The 17,890-nt window shown below is 33.3% G+C and overlaps 2 protein-coding genes and 1 pseudogene across 2 annotated transcripts; all 3 read left to right on the plus strand.

Annotated features, from left to right (window-relative positions):
• The first annotated feature begins 1,684 nt into the window (after positions 1-1,684).
• On the plus strand, positions 1,685-5,052 carry LOC121213811 (G-type lectin S-receptor-like serine/threonine-protein kinase SD1-1). The gene is made up of 7 exons (XM_041086955.1): positions 1,685-3,120; positions 3,205-3,336; positions 3,477-3,598; positions 3,691-3,901; positions 3,996-4,233; positions 4,312-4,462; positions 4,547-5,052. The coding sequence occupies exons 1-7, from the start codon at positions 1,839-1,841 to the stop codon at positions 4,853-4,855; spliced, it is 2,445 nt and encodes an 814-aa protein (XP_040942889.1). The 5' UTR covers positions 1,685-1,838; the 3' UTR covers positions 4,856-5,052.
• A 3,135-nt stretch (positions 5,053-8,187) lies between these two features.
• Positions 8,188-11,526, plus strand: LOC121203321 (G-type lectin S-receptor-like serine/threonine-protein kinase At4g27290). The gene is made up of 7 exons (XM_041086956.1): positions 8,188-9,744; positions 9,863-9,997; positions 10,086-10,207; positions 10,278-10,488; positions 10,605-10,842; positions 10,924-11,074; positions 11,158-11,526. Exons 1-7 carry the CDS (start codon positions 8,469-8,471, stop codon positions 11,458-11,460), a joined length of 2,436 nt encoding a protein of 811 aa, XP_040942890.1. The 5' UTR covers positions 8,188-8,468; the 3' UTR covers positions 11,461-11,526.
• A 3,140-nt stretch (positions 11,527-14,666) lies between these two features.
• Positions 14,667-17,580, plus strand: LOC107917261 (G-type lectin S-receptor-like serine/threonine-protein kinase At4g27290; annotated as a pseudogene).
• Positions 17,581-17,890: the final 310 nt, after the last annotated feature.

Raw genomic sequence — 17,890 nt, forward strand, 5'->3', positions numbered from 1 at the left:
CATCTTAATTGGGTAATTGTTTTTAAAGGTTAACTAATACAAATCCTTCAAAAAAATTAAGATTAACTGTATTTATATAATCTTAAATTTCTTAAAAATGTAGCATTCTTATTTAAAATTTGTTGTTAATAGCGTGATTATTGTGAATCTTGTGTTTGAAAATTTACATGTTGCATACTCATGATATAAAAAAATACACTTCAAATTTTTTTTTTCTTTTGTGAAAGAAAATTATTAGTTGTTTGTTGGTTTCATAAAAACCTTCGTATTTATGATTTAGATTTATTTGTTTTAAATGTTTAACAAATTGAAAAATATTTTAAAAGAATGTTTACTAATAAAATAAAGGAAGAGCAGGAAGAAAAAATAGTGAATAGCCAAAGTGAGATACAAACCAATTTGAAAAAAAAAAAAAGAAGATTAAAAGAGTAAAATTGAATTTAGCATTACAAACCTTTTTGGTCGATCCAAGATTAAGAACCAATATTACAATTATCATCCAAATGATAGAGATAATATAAGATCATTGACAATAAAAGAATCATATAAGAAAGACATATTTTTAACAATTGTAAAAAAAAATATGCAAGTACCTTTTGTTATAGTTATTGTTTCAATAATTTTGTAATAATTTTACAATAATTTTACGTTTAATATTTGACATTTTAAAAAGAGTAGAAAAGAGTCAAATTATTGTTTTTTTAACTGAATTACTGTCTAAACAATTAAAATTTTAAATATGGTAGTCTGCATAGCAATTCACGTGTACTAAATGCTAATTTTTTATATTTTTTATGAACTATTTATATATAATTTTTATTTTTGAATCTTTTGAAATTTTATAATTATTTCATGAAGTATACATAAACTGCCACATAGGTTACCACATCAATATTATTAAAAAATTAATATTTTAATAAACATTTCTATTAGAAAAATATGATTTGACTCCCTTTAAAAAAATGAAAGTTAAATTTAATTTTTAAAAAATAAAAATTAAATTAATAAAAAATATAAATATTGATAACTAAATTTATCATTTTCTATAAAAAAAAACTTTTGCAAGGGTTTTAAATCAATTAAATGTTTGTCCTATTGGAAAACAGGGATAGATGTTACTGTTGGACCTGACAGGCCAACTCATGACATTAAATTTGCTGTCAAAGTGGAGAGAAGGTGAAGGATTTGATCAATTCAATTGAAATTTTATAATTACATAGAAAGTGGAGTTGATAGTTTGACAATGAGATATTAGTTGCAAAAGCATATGCTTGTACAAGCTCCGACGCATCAAGGGTTCTAGAAACCTTAAAAAAGAAAACTGGGTAACTTTTTAAAGTTAATGTATAGTTCAAAGCAATGATTGTAATGAAATAGGTGCAAATCTACATTATAATCCATTTAAGAGTAAATGTTATTTGCCTTACAATTTTCTTTATATGCCTGCAGTTGTCAAGATTGAAGTTGTTTGAGAGCCCATTTGCATCATTGTGTTTTTGGATAAGGCTTAGACTTTATAGTTAAAAAGAAAGGTGATTGATTTATATCAGCATCATGCATTAATTTTTCATTAAATGCATGAAAAAGTTGATCAAGTCTACGTTGATTCCATGTGGGAGCCTGGTAGGCTAATTAACACTGATTTGTATATGTGGATTGAGATATTTATTAAATGCTTGGCACTCTTCAGAAAATAGAATTTGCATTGAATCTTCATTGAACTACTAAAATTATTAAGGTCTGCTTTAAGCTCTCGGGGTGATGAATGCAGCTTATTCTCTCTCTCTCTCTCTCTCTTTTTTTTTTTTTTTAAGATATCAGTAGTTTCATATTGAATTATGGAGAGAAAATCAACTGAAGGTTTTGGACGGTGTTTTTTGTTGGCTTGTATGCTAGTATTTGTCTTGGCAGCCTCTGCTGCAACAGATAATATTACTCCAGGCCGATCTATCAGAGATGGGGAAGCTCTAGTTTCAAGTGACGAAACTTTTGAATTGGGATTCTTCAGTAGCCCAGTTAATTCAACAACACGTTACCTAGGAATATGGTACAAAGTTTCTCCTGAGACTGTCGTTTGGATAGCCAACAGAGAGGCTCCTCTTCTCGATCATTTCGGAGTTTTAAATGTCACTAAGGAAGGTAGTATTATTCTCCAGGATAAGAAAACTGACATTATATGGTCATCCAATAGAACAAGAACTGCTGAAAATCCAGTTCTGCAGCTCTTGGACTCTGGAAATCTTATCGTAAAAGATGGAAACGACAGCGGCTTGGCAAACTTATTATGGCAAAGCTTTGATTATCCTTGTGATACCTTACTGCCAGGGATGAAGCTTGGGAAGAGTTTCATTACAGGAACGAACTGGTCTCTATCATCTTGGAAGGGCCTCAATGATCCTGCCCCAGGTCGGTTTTCGGCCTTGATAGATCCCGAGGGGTTTCCCCAGCTAGTTGTGAGAAATGGAAGTGCAATCTTTTACAGAGGAGGGTCATGGAACGGCGAACGGTTTACGGGGACTCCTGATCTAAAACAGGTTGAATCATCTAACCTATTCAAGTTTACATTTGAGTTGAATAAGAATGAGGTGTACTACAGAGGTGAGCCCTATCCTTCATTGATTTCAAGGTTAGTTGTGAATCAATCAGGCTTTTTGCGGCGCCTAGTGAGAACGAAACAATCGCAATCTTGGATTGAGATCTATTTTGCTCCTCTCGATGAATGCGACCATTATGCTGTATGTGGTCCATATGCTAGCTGCAACATCAACAACTGTGCTTGTTTAGATGGATTTGAACCAAAGTACCCTACAGAGTGGGATCATTCAAAATGGTCTGGCGGATGCGTTCGAAAGACTGAATTGGCTTGTCAAAATTCTGTCTTTACGAAGTATAATGGGTTGAAATTACCTGACACATCGAATTCTTCTTTTGATGCAAGCATGAGCCTTAAGGAATGCCAAGAGAAGTGTTCAAAGAACTGCTCCTGCATCGCCTATGCAAATTCAGATATCAGAAATGGAGGCAGTGGATGCTTGCTGTGGTTCGGTGACCTTATTGATATGAGAATATACCCTGACGGTGGACAAGATCTCTACGTACGGATGGCCAATTCAACATTAGGTATCATCTCGAATTTAAACCGATTATTGTTTTCTCTTAACTGTTCGAGAAGCTAATTGTTCAGTTACACTTCTGATGTTTCAGGTTACCTTGTTGCAAGCAAAAACTCGAGTAAAAACAAGATAGTAGCCATTATTGTCATCGCGGTCATATTAGTTGGACTGATTTTGGGAGGATTAATTGTCTACTTGAGATGGAAGAAACTCAGAAAGCAAGGTAAGTAACTAACTTTAGGGACTAATGTCTGTCAATTACGAGAAATGAAGCTCTACTGATGTTTGGTACGTATTTATTATTATTTGATCATTTGGTTTTGATAGTAGAGATTTTTACTTCATTTTGATTAATGTATAAAGTTGAAGGTGGAAAGGATGACATGGAGTTACCAGTATTTGATTTAAGCACTATTGTGAAAGCCACTGATAACTTCTCCGATGATAATAAGCTAGGACAAGGTGGTTTTGGACCTGTTTACAAGGTAAATTTAAGAAAATATACCCAGATGAGCTATCCGTTTTTTGGGGAATGAGGAAAATGTGAATGTTAAGCCTTTCAAATGATGATTTCCAGGGTACCTTGCCTGAAGGGCAAGACATAGCAGTGAAGAGACTTTCAAAAAGTTCTGGACAAGGATTGGAAGAGTTTAAAAACGAAGTCGGATTGATTGCTAAGCTTCAGCATCGCAACCTTGTGAGGCTTCTCGGTTGTAGCATTCCAGGAGATGAAAAGATGTTGATCTACGAGTACATGCCCAACAAAAGCTTGGACTACTTTATTTTCGGTTTGATCCTCGAACCACATTTTTTCTGAAATGGTTTCTCTGAGGTTTTAATCAGTCGAAGCACTAATGTTTATTTTGATGAGACAATAATCAGATCAAACAAAAAGCGAATTACTAGACTGGAGAAGGCGAATGCACATCATCGATGGAATTGCTCGAGGACTTCTTTATCTTCATCAAGACTCTAGACTAAGGATTATACATAGAGATCTCAAAGCCAGCAATGTGTTACTAGACAGTGATATGTGCCCCAAGATTTCAGACTTTGGCATGGCAAGAACAATTTGGGGTGATCAAACTGAGGCAAACACTAACAAAATCGTTGGAACTTAGTATGTAGTGTAAACATACTCTAACTTGAATCAGATGCCTAACTGTGTTATAACTTTCTTCTTCATCTCAATTTTCAGTGGTTATATGCCTCCTGAGTACGCTGTAGATGGACTATTTTCGATAAAATCCGATGTATTTAGCTTTGGTGTGTTAGTACTCGAGATTGTTAGCGGGAAAAAGAACAGAGGATTCTTCCATCCAGAACACAGCCATAACCTTGTTGGGCATGTAAGAAGGAAGAACAAAACATTATTAATTACTATTCTTGCTGTTAACAATAGATACTTGACATGTTGGTCCTAATGTTTCCAGGCATGGAAGCTGTGGATGGAAGAGAAGCCATTGCAGCTAATTGAAAGTAACTTGGGAGATTGTTTTGTGGTATCTGAAGTTCTAAGATGCATTCATGTGGGTCTTTTGTGTGTTCAAAAACGACCAGAGGATAGACCGAGCATGTCATCCGTAGTTCTAATGTTAGGTAGTGAGAATTCAGTACCTCAACCGAAACAGCCTGGTTTTTTCACCGAAAGGAGTCTGCCTGAATCGGACGCTCACTCATCAACCCACCATGAACCAGCTTCTAGCAATGGAGTTACCATTTCATTGTTAGAGGCACGATAGAAAACATGAAGAGCGTTAACATCCTATGCTGTAATTATTTACCCTTTGTATTAAGAGCTATAATGCTCTCTGTATGACTTACCGTGCTAGCAAGCAGGTTGGTTTGTATGTATACAAGCAAATAGCACGTGATGGGTTGAAGATATGGAATTTTCATGGCAATAATGAGCTAAAAAGTTGGAAACTAGTTCTGTTGACATCTGCTCATCTCGTTCTATAAAATCACCAATAGTAGTTAAGCTTTTAATAGTTAACATCGTTAGATTATTGTCTTATAATAGTTTGATTAGGGCCTTACTAAGAGGTAACTTGGTTCCTGGATGTCTCCCCTAAGCCATCCTATGTGGGAGGATTTCGATGTCTCCCCCTCAAGCCTAAAATACTCGCAGCAATTAAATTAATATGACAAATTGAAAGTATCGACTACGAAATTTCCCGAATCCAGGAGTTGTCGGTGAATTAGAAGACCAAACAATGCCTTTGGTGACCAGGTCTTAATTAAGCAGCCCCTTTGACTTTTAAAATTACTTTTCTTTTATAATTAAGCAGTCCAATAACAATTTGTATTTACATTCTCCTCCATGATGATACCTTAATTTAAATGCCGTTCAACTCATTGCGGTAAAATTAACATAAAATATATTGTTTTCAAAAAACAAATTAAAGTTACAAGCACTAATAAAAAATTAATATCATTATAATTATTTAAACATGCCACCATTTTTTTTTACTGGAACATGGACCAAATTGGTAATAATAACAAAACATTATTGCTGACATAACATTATAACATTGTTGCATTGACCAGAAATTTAATTAAAGACCGTATTGGGAAAATTAGACCAACGCATCATAATTAAGGGACTCAATTAAATAACTATTTTAAGATTAAAGTATTTATTTAGTAATTAGTTAGTAGTTCGAAAAAGTATAAGTGAACTTCTTCCCCAAACATTTTAGAGAACACATTATTGGTGAACTATAATTGAATACCACCTTCGATCCGAACAATGCTATGTCTAGTCCTAGGGGGTGAGCAAAACTCAATTCGACTTGATTTTTTTTTTTTAAATTTTGAGTTAATTGAATTGAGTTATTCGGTTTTTTCGAGTCAACTTGAATAAGTAATTCGAGTTTCGAGTTCGAGTCGAGTTGAATTTTATAATTTAAAAAATTCGAATGATTCAAATAACTCAAATAACATATTGGTGTAAATATCCTTTGATCTTTTTCAATTTTGAAAATGAGATAATTAATTTCTCTCAACAAAAATTTTTAAAAAATCTAAATAATTTTTAAAATCTAAAATATTTATAAAAATTTCAAAATTTATTTTTTTTAAAACTATAAAAATTTCAAAAAATAAAAATTCAAAATATATATATAAAGTTTAAAAAATTGGGTAAATTGCCTAGGTGATGACCCAACTTTTGGGTGGGTTCTATTTTGGTCATCCAACTTCAAAAACTTTCAATTTCATCACCAACGTTTTCAAAATTTAAAATTTTAGTAACCCACAATTAAATACTTAACAAAAAGATGATGCGATCCTTTTTTTATTGGCCTAATAATAAACTTAGTTCTCCAATGTTTATACATTTTATCAAATTGATCCTAAATCTAAAAATTCATCAGATTTAGCCCTTAGTGTTTATGAAATTTATTATTTAGTTTTAATTTTAAAAAATCAATAAATTTAATTCTGAACATTTATAAAATTTGCCAATTTAATTTTAATTCTAAGAGTTTAAAAAAGAAAAATATTTTTAAAAAAGCAATAAAAATTCATTTTTGGCATTTAGAAGCTCTTTGAAAAGCATATACAATAACTTTTTTAAAAAACGATTTAGAAGATCCCCAACAAAATCTTTTCTTTTATCATAAAATTGAAATTTCTTTTATATATACCTAGTAAAGGGTGAGTAACAGATAAGAGAAAAATGACTTTTTATCGAATTTATCAAAAAAAATTAAACTTTTAAATTTATAATGAAAATGATAAAATTTACACACGAGTACTTTTAGGTAAATGTTTATTGCTATAAATATCACAAAGTAAATTAATTTTAAAAAAAATTAAACTTCTGTTGTAACTATTATAATTGTTTTCTTAACCTATTTTTCTAACAAATAGTTGTGTGAGCAATGGACGTCCATGTTCACTACACCAAATTGTTGATGTTAAGATGAAGTTAGGCTAAGATAAGGCGTCGATTCACCTTGGTAGGACTGAAAGCCATCAAGAGGAGGAGGAGAGAGACCGTTTCCCCCCTTAAGTACTCTCCTATAGTATTTATATGGGGAGGCACCCCATTGGTGGACAAGTCAGTTCGTTGTTTTTCGGTAAAAGTTGTGATATGACTTTATAAGCTTATGATATGACACTATAAAGTAAGTTAGTGATATAACAAGTATAGTTTTACTTGATATGGGTGTATTAAATACCAAAATATTGGCCTTTTGTTTTATTTGCCAAAATATTAAATAGGGATAAATCCCGCAATCATACATTAATTATGGTTTAATGTGCAATTGTATACATGAACTTTAGTTTTGTGCAATTTTATACATGAAATTTTGATTTGATCCAGTTCTTTTAAATTATTAACAAAATTATTGATATAACATCATTTTATGTTTATATATTGCATACATAAATAATTATATTCATTCAATATAAAAATAAATGTATTTATTTATTTAAATCTGTATAATTAAATCAAAATTATAGTTTTAAGTATACATTTGAACCACAATTAGAATTTCAATTGTATAATTGTATCAAATTAAAGTTCATATATACAATTACACATAAAAATAAAATTCAAATATAATTTTAAGATTTATCGCTATTAACTACCTAAAAGTATTTATGGATGTGTGTTAGAATAATAAATTTTGGGCCCATTTGCAATTGTTTAAATTATTTTGAACCAGTCTTCTTCTATCTTCAGTTTAAATTATTCTGTGCTGTTTGTTCCTGGGTTCTGGAGTGTGAAAAAACACACCTTTCCACATCAATAGTAGTCAAGCATTGGTTTCAGCTTTGACCAAGTATCTTTAGGATGATCAGGTCATGCTTAATCATCCTTTTTCCTTCATACATTTATATACTTTACATATCTTATATACGTATGGCAACCCTTTGACTTTTCAAAGCCGAAGTTATATGAACTTGGATTCAAACTCATATTTTAACTTAATAAATCAACATTTAATTTTGAAAAGAAATTTAAAGATATAAAATCCGAAAACCCTTACAATATTTAACTTGGTAAGATGCAAGATCAAGGGTGAGTTTGAATGGGTGATTGGCTGCGGTGCGTTTAGCCTACTTTTTATCTCACGTTACCGTATTGCTACAGTATCTAATCTCACCGCCACCACTATTTTTACACTAACTGCAGGTAAAAGCACCAGACATCCAAACTCACCCTAACATCTGAAATTCATTTGATTTTAAATTTAGAATGTCGAAGGGGCTGCTATAATGAATAGAAAAATAAATACCTCCAGAGAGGGACGTCTCACCCAATAATATTGATATAGAGAAGTTTCTCCTTGCATCTATTATCTTTAAAATGAGTAATCAGTTTTACTTATTAGGAAATAAATGGAAGCCTTCTTAATGGAGCTTGTTCTGTGTTTGCTTCTCTTCTTTACAAGAAGAACTTGGGCAATAGACACTTTAACCCAAGGGCAGTCCATAAAAGATGGTGAAACTCTTGTGTCAGCAGGTGGAAGCTTTGAACTGGGATTTTTCAGTCCTGGGAATTCCAAGAGTCGATACGTGGGAATTTGGTACAAGAAAGTATCAACTGGAACTGTTGTATGGGTTGCCAATAGGGAAACTTTAGTTTCTGATGCCTCAGGAGTTTTAAGTATCAATGAGAAAGGCATTCTTTCAATCATGAATGGCACCAAAGGCATTGTTTGGTCTTCAAACACATCGAGGAAATCAGCAGAGGAGCCGATTGCACAACTCCTGGATTCGGGAAATTTCGTAGTGAAGGACCGAAATGATAGTGATTCGGAAAACTTTCTTTGGCAGAGTTTTGATCATCCTTGTGATACCTTTCTACCAGGAATGAAGATTGGAATAAACTTTGTCACCGGTTCCGAGAGGCATGCATCATCCTGGAAAAACACGGAAGATCCTGCTCCGGGCATATATACTTACAGGGTTGACTTGCAGGGGTACCCACAGGTTGTTGTTAAAAAGGGAGCTGATATATTATTCAGAGCAGGTTCATGGAATGGTCTTTATCTCACAGATGGCCCACTGGCTGTTAATCCATTATATTCATCTGAGTTTGTATTGAATGAGAATGAGGTTTACTACACATACAATGTGCAAAACAATTCAATATATACAAGGTTTTTATTGAATCCATCAGGTTTAACACAACGCACCTTATGGAATGAGAGGACAAATAACTGGGAGGTTTACGCCACATCGCAATCGGATCAATGTTCGATCTATGCCCATTGTGGATCATATGCTACTTGCAGCACCAATGAGTCTCCACCATGTAAATGCTTGGAAGGGTTCATCCACAGATCAGCATCTCCCAGGGATATTAATTCAGTAGATTGGTCATATGGATGTACTCGAAGGACACCGCTGACATGTCACGGTGGAGACAGCTTTCTCAGGAAAACTGGCCTAAAATTACCGGACACTTCGAAAACTTGGGCAAATATTAGCATTGATCTTAAGGAGTGTAAGAAATTGTGTTTGAAGAATTGCTCTTGCACTGCATACGCGAATTTAGATATCCGAGAGGGAGGCCATGGCTGCTTGCTGTGGTTTGGAGACCTAATTGACATCATAGAATTCAGTGAGGGTGGACAGGACCTTTATATCAGGCTGGCTACTTCTGATCTGAGTAACGTTCCTTCTTTGTTTTCCATTTAGATTGATCAATAAAATTAGACATAAACATTTGGGGTATATGTTCAAACATGAAACCATTTTTTTGACTGATTATTCGTTAATTCTTTCAGATCATATACGAAGCAAAGGAAAGCTAAATGAAAAGCTGAAGGCTGTAATCATAGCCATCTCTGTAATAATAGCCAGCGGAATGACAATAATAGCATTGTTGTTGTATGTTCAGAAGATCATGCTTAGAAACACAGGTAAACAGATCAGTTACCAATTAAAACCACTCTCATATAACAAGATAATCATTTTCAATCCATCTTATATTAATTCAATGACAACCAGGGGAACATGGAAAGGAAGATTTAGAGTTGCCTGTTTTTGATTTAACAACCATAGCTACGGCAACTAATAACTTCTCGAGCAACAACATCCTTGGACAAGGTGGATTTGGTCCTGTTTACAAGGTATATAAACTGTATTCTGCAAACTATATTTCACTCACTATTTAACCATTTTGAACATTATAAATTTTAGGGAACATTGATTGAGGGGCAAGAAATAGCAGTGAAGAGACTTTCAAAGAATTCGGGACAAGGACTGGAAGAGTTCAAAAATGAAGTAACATTGATTTCCAAACTCCAGCACCGCAATCTTGTAAAGCTCTTTGGTTGTTGCATCAGGAAAGATGAAAAGATGTTAGTTTATGAGTACATGCCTAACAAAAGTTTGAACTACTTTATTTTCGGTTCGAAACCTACTATCTCAGCACTTCTTTTTCTCCCCTTCCTTCCCCACCCCCTGGTCTTGTGTTACCCATTTTCTTTTTATTTCTTTTTCTGATGTCTTTTTTATTGGCTGCAGATCAAACAAGAAGCAAATTACTGGACTGGCATATACGAATGCATATTGTCGATGGAATTGCTAGAGGGGTTCTTTATCTTCACCATGACTCTAGATTGAAGATTATCCATAGAGATCTCAAAGCAAGCAATATTTTACTAGATCATAACATGAATCCGAAGATATCTGATTTTGGCTTAGCTCGAAAGTTTGGAGTAGATCAGACTCAGGCCAAAACTAAAAGAGTGGTTGGAACATAGTATGTATAGAAGCAAGACTTGTTTGGTTCATTATTCCAAGTTGCTTTTAAAGTTCTAATCTAACATTTTTTCTCTTGCAGCGGTTATATGTCCCCTGAATATGCTTTGGATGGGCTTTTTTCAATGAAATCCGATGTCTTCAGCTTTGGAGTTTTGGTTCTAGAGATACTATCAGGAAAGAAAAACAGGGGATTTTCCCACCCAGAACATGGCCATAATCTTCTTGGACATGTAAGACCTGAAGACTGAACTGTAGCAAATCATGTTTTCTTTTGTCTCAAACAATAATATCATTTGCGGTTCCAACTTTTCAGGCATGGAAATTGTGGATGGAAAAGAGGCCATTAGAACTAATCGACATTGCATTGGGCGACTCGTATGATGCAACCGAAGGGTTAAGATGCATCAATGTAGCTCTATTATGTGTGCAACAATGCCCCCCAGACAGACCTAACATGTCATTGGTTTTGGTCATGTTATGCGGTGACAGTGTATTGCCCCAACCAAAGGAGCCTGGGTTTTTCATCGAAAGAAATCTGCCTATGGCAGACTCTATATCAGTCAAAAGTGAAATTTCCTCCATGTATAGATCTATTACATCATTAGAGCCACGATAGACGCTTGTAAATGTTGGAACAAAGAACAAGGTTGAATGAAACAAGCAATTTCTTGAGCTAGAAGGCTCGATACTTGCTGTGCAAACAAAACAGAATTGAGCTTAAAGAACTAAAGAAATCAATTAATAAAGAGAGCATTGGATGAAAAATTCTTTGATGAATTTTTCATATATTTGAAAGATGGCATAATGCCAATACATATACATGACATAAGCTGGTTAAGAGAAGCAAAATTGATCACCTAAACACTACCTACTACCACTAAGTACATTGATATCATTATAATTATTTAAACATGCCAGAATTTTTTTTACTGGAACATGGACCAAATTGGTAATAATAACAAAACATTATTGCTGACATAACATTATAACATTGTTGCATTGACCAGAAAATTAATTAAAGACCGTATTGGGAAAATTAGACCAACGCATCATAATTAAGGGACTCAATTAAATAATTATTTTAAGATTAAAGTATTTATTTAGTAATTAATTAGTAGTTCAAAAAAGTAGAAATGAACTTCTTCCCCAAACATTTAGGCTAAGTTCAAATTTTAGAGTACACATTATTGATGAACTATACTTGAATATCACCTTCGACCCAAACAAGGCTATGTCTAGTCCTAGCGGTGAGCAAAACTTAATTCGACTTGATTTTTTTTTTAAAATTTTGAGTTAATTGAATTGAGTTATTCGGTTTTTTCGAGTCAACTTGAATAAGTAATTCGAGTTTCGAGTTCGAGTCAATTTGAATTTTACAATTTGAATAATTCGAATGATTCAAATAATTCAAATAACATATTGGTGTAAATATCCTTTGATCTTTTTCAATTTTGAAAATGAGCAAATTAGTCTCTCTCAACAAAAATTTTTAAAAAATCTAAATAATTTTTAAAATCTAAAATATTTATAAAAATTTCAAATTTTTTTAAATTATAAAAATTTCAAAAAATAAAAATTTAAAAAATATATATAAAGTTTAAAAAATTGGGTAAATTCCTAGGTGATCACCCAACTTTTGGGTAGGTTCTATTTTGGTCACCCAACTTCAAAAACTTTCAATTTCATCACCAACGTTTTGAAAATTTAAAATTTTAGTAACCCACAATCAAATACTTAACAAAAAGATGATGCGATCATTTTTTTATTGGCCTAATAACAAATTTAGTTCTCCAATGTTTATACATTTTATCAAATTGATCCTAAATCTAAAAATTCAACAGATTTAGCCCTTAGTGTTTATGAAATTTGGTATTTAATTTTAATTTTAAAAAATCAATAAATTTAATCTTGAACATTTACAAAATTTTCCAATTTAATTTTAATTCTAAAAGTTTAAAAAAGAAAAATATTTTTAAAAAATCAATAAAAAATCATTTTTGTTATTTAGAAGCTCTTTGAAAAGTATATGCAATAACTTTTTTAAACAGCGATTTAGAAGATCCCCAACAAAATCTTTTCTTTTATCATAAAATTGAACTTCTTTTATACATACCTAGTAAAGGGTGAGTAACAGATAAGAGAAAAATGACTTTTTATCGAATTTATTAAAAAAAATTAAACTTTTAAATTTATAATGAAAATGATAAAATTTACACACAAGTGCTTTTAGGTAAATGTTTATTGCTATAAATATCATAAAGTGAATTAATTTTAAAAAATTAAACTTCTGTTTTAACTATTATAATTGTTTTCTTAGCCGATTTTTCTAACAAATAGTTGTGTGAGCCATGGACTTCCATGTTCACTACACCAAATTGTTGATGCTAAGATGAAGTTAGGCTAAGATAAGGCTTCAATTCACCTTGGTAGGACTGAAAGCCATCAAGAGGAGAGGAGAGAGGAGAAAGAAGAGGAGGAGAGAGAGAGATCGTTTCCCCCCTTAAGTACTTTCGTCTAGTATTTATATGGGGAGTTGAGGTGCAATGGGGGAGCATCCCATTGGTGGACAAGCATTTCGTTATTTTTTAGTAAAAGTTGTGATGTGATTCTATAAGCTTATAATATGACACTATAAAGTGAGTTAGTGATGGATGATAATTATCCTATTCGTTAAAGAGTTTGTGAGAAGTGACGAACCAATCATACTTGATGAGGGTGTGTAGAACAATAGTAGTACAATCTAGTTAGAGATGTAGAGGTGCCAAAGGAGGTAATATAACAAGCATAGTTTTACTTGACATGGGTGTATTAAATACCAAAATATTGACCTTTTTTTTTATTTACCAAAATATTAAATAGGGATAAATCCTGCAACTACACATGAACTATGGTTTAATGTGCAATTGTATACATGAACTTTGATTTTGTGCAATTTTATACATGAAATTTTGATTTGATCCAGTTCTTTTAAATTATTAACACAATTATTGATATAACATTATTTTATATTTATATATTCATACATAAATAATTATATTCATTCAATATAAAAATAAATGTATTTACTTATTTAAATCTTTATAATTAAATCAAAATTACAGTTTTAAGTATACATTTAAATCACAATTAGAGTTTCACTTGTATAATTGTACCAAATTAAAGTTCATGTATACAATTACACATAAAAAAAAAATTCAAGTATAATATTAAGATTTATCCCTATTAAATACGTAAAATTATTTATGGATGTGTGTTAGAATAATAAATTTTGGGCTCATTTGCAATTGTTTAAATTATTTTGAGCCAGTCTTCTTCTATCTTCGGTTTAAATTATTCTGTGCTGTTTGTTCCTGGGTTCTGGTGTGTGAAAAACCACACCTTTCCACATCAATAGTAGTCAAGCATTGTTTTCAGCTTTGACCAAGTATCGTTAGGATGATCAGGTCATGCTTAATCATCCTTTTTTCTTTTACACATTTATATAACGTATGGCAACCCTTTGACTTTTCAAAGCCGAGGATATATAAACTTGGATTCAAACTCATATTTTAACTTAATAAATCAACATTTAATTTTGAAAAGAAATTTAAAGATATAAAACCCGAAACCCTTACAATATTTAATTTGGTAAGATGCGAGACTAACATCAATCTGAAATTCATTTGATTTTAAATTTAGAATGTCAAAGGGGCTGCTATAATGAATAGAAAAATAAATACCTACAGAGAGGGACGTCTCTCCCAATAATATTGATATTGACAAGTTTCTCCTTGTATCTATTATCTTTAAAATGAGTAATCAGTTTTACTTATTAGGAAATAAATGGAAGCCTTTTTAATGGAGCTTGTTCTGTGTTTGCTTCTCTTCTTTACAAGAAGAACTTGGGCAATAGACACTTTAACCCAAGGGCAGTCCATAAATGATGGTGAAACTCTTGTGTCAGCAGGTGGAAGCTTTGAACTGGGATTTTTCAGTCCTGGGAATTCCAAGAGTCGATACGTGGGAATTTGGTACAAGAAAGTATCAACTGGAACTGTTGTATGGGTTGCCAATAGGGAAAATTTAGTTTCTGATGCCTCAGGAGTTTTAAGTATCAATGAGAAAGGCATTCTTTCAATCATGAATGGCACCAAAGTGTTTGGTCTTCAAACACATCGAGAAATTCAGCAGAGGAGCCGATTGCACAACTCCTGGATTCAGGAAGTTTCGTAGTGAAGGACCGAAATGATAGTGATTCGGAAAACTTTCTTTGGCAAAGTTTTGATCATCCTGGCGATACCTTTCTACCAGGAATGAAGATTGGAATAAACTTTGTCACCGGTTCCGAGAGGCATGCATCATCCTGGAAAAACACGGAAGATCCTGCTCCGGGCATATATACTTACAGGGTTGACTCGCAGGGGTACCCACAGGTTGTTGTTAAAAAGGGAGCTGATATATTATTCAGAGCAGGTTCATGGAATGGTCTTTATCTCACAGGAAGCCCACTGCCTGTTAATCCATTATATTCATTTGAGCTTGTCTTGAATGAGAATGAGGTCTACTACACATACCAGGTGCAAAACAATTCAATCTATACACGGTTTTTATTGAATCCATCAGGTCTAATACAACGCACCATATGGAATGAGAGGACAAATAACTGGGAGGTTTATGCCACATCGCAATCGGATCAATGTTCGATCTATGCCTATTGTGGATCATATGCTACTTGCAGCACCAATGAGTCTCCACCATGTAAATGCTTGGAAGGGTTCATCAACAGATCAGCATCTCCCAGGGATATTAATTCAGTAGATTGGTCATATGGATGTTCTCGAAGGACACCGCTGGCATGTCATGGTGGAGACAGCTTTCTCAGGAAAACTGGCCTAAAATTACCGGACACTTCGAAAACTTGGGCAAATATTAGCATTGATCTTAAGGAGTGTGAGAAATTGTGTTTGAAGAATTGCTCTTGCACTGCATACGCGAATTTAGATATCCGAGAGGGAGGCCATGGCTGCTTGCTGTGGTTTGGAGACCTAATTGACATCATAGAATTCAGTGAGGGTGGACAGGACCTTTATATCAGGCTGGCTACTTCTGATCTGAGTAACGTTCCTTCTTTGTTTTCCATTTAGATTGATCAATAAAATTAGACATAAACATTTGGGGTATATGTTCAAACATGAAACCATTTTTTTGACTGATTACCCGTTAATTCTTTCAGATCATATACGAAGCAAAGGAAAGCTAAATGAAAAGCTGAAGGCTGTAATCATAGCCATCTCTGTAATAATAGCCAGCGGAATGACAATACTAGCATTGTTGTTGTATGTTCAGAAGATCATGCTTAGAAACACAGGTAAACAGATCAGTTGCCAATTAAAACCACTATCATATAACAAAATAATCATTTTCAATCCATCTTATACTAATTCAATGACAACCAGGGGAACATGGAAAGGAAGATTTAGAGTTGCCTGTTTTTGATTTCGCAACCATAGCTACAGCAACTGATAACTTCTCGAGCAACAACATTCTTGGACAAGGTGGATTTGGTCCTGTTTACAAGGTATATAAGCTGTATTCTGCAAACTATATTTCACTCACTATTTAACCATTTTGAACATTATAAATTTTAGGGAACATTGATTGAGGGGCAAGAAATAGCAGTGAAGAGACTTTCAAAGAATTCGGGACAAGGACTGGAAGAGTTCAAAAATGAAGTAACATTGATTTCCAAACTCCAGCACCGCAATCTTGTAAAGCTCTTTGGTTGCTGCATCAGGAAAGATGAAAAGATGTTAGTTTATGAGTACATGCCTAATAAAAGTTTGAACTACTTTATTTTCGGTTCGAAACCTACTATCTCAGCACTTCTTTTTCTCCCCTTCCTTCCCTACCCCCTGGTCTTGTGTTACCCATTTTCTTCTTATTTCTTTTTCTGTTGTCTTTTTTATTGGTTGCAGATCAAACAAGAAGCAAATTACTGGACTGGCGTATACGAATGCATATTGTCGATGGAATTGCTAGAGGGGTTCTTTATCTTCACCATGACTCTAGATTGAAGATTATCCATAGAGATCTCAAAGCAAGCAATATTTTACTAGATCATAACATGAATCCGAAGATATCAGATTTTGGCTTAGCTCGAAAGTTTGGAGTAGATCAGACTCAGGCCAAAACTAAAAGAGTGGTCGGAACATAGTATGTATATAAGCAAGACTTGTTTGGTGCATTATTCCAAGTGGCTTTTAAAGTTCTAATCTAACATTTTTTCTCCTGCAGCGGTTATATGTCCCCTGAATATGCTTTGGATGGGCTTTTTTCAATGAAATCCGATGTCTTCAGCTTTGGAGTTTTGGTTCTGGAGATACTATCAGGAAAGAAAAACAGGGGATTTTCCCACCCAGAACATGACCATAATCTTCTTGGACACGTAAGACCTGAAGACTGAACTGTAGCAAATCATGTTTTCTTTTGTCTCAAACAATAATATCATTTGCGGTTCCAACTTTTCAGGCATGGAAATTGTGGATGGAAAAGAGGCCATTAGAACTAATCGACCCTGCAATAGGCGACTCGTATGATGCAACCGAAGGGTTAAGATGCATCAATGTAGCTCTATTATGTGTGCAACAATGCCCCCCGGACAGACCTAACATGTCATTGTGTTGGAGCTGAGTGTAACAAATAGCAAGGTTCAACAAAAAGCTTGCCGAGCAAGAATCGAGACTTGCGGCAGAAACAAAGAAGAAAAATGAAATAAATTTTAAGCAAAGCTAAAATAGAGAGTATATGGATGAAATCTTGATTGAATTCATTCATATTTTTTAAAATGGCATAAAGCCTATTTATACAAGCTTACAACTTGACAACTTAGTTGGAATACAACTAAGTTTCATCATTACATCCACTTAAAATAAATCACCACCTACTACCACTAACAAACTTAGTTGGAATACAACTAAGTTTCATCATCACATCCACTTAAAATAAATCACCACCTACAACCACTAACAAACTTAGTTGGAATACAACTAAGTTACATCATTACATCC

The sequence above is a fragment of the Gossypium hirsutum genome, chromosome D01 (assembly GCF_007990345.1).
Source record: "Gossypium hirsutum isolate 1008001.06 chromosome D01, Gossypium_hirsutum_v2.1, whole genome shotgun sequence".
Lineage (NCBI taxonomy): Eukaryota > Viridiplantae > Streptophyta > Magnoliopsida > Malvales > Malvaceae > Gossypium > Gossypium hirsutum.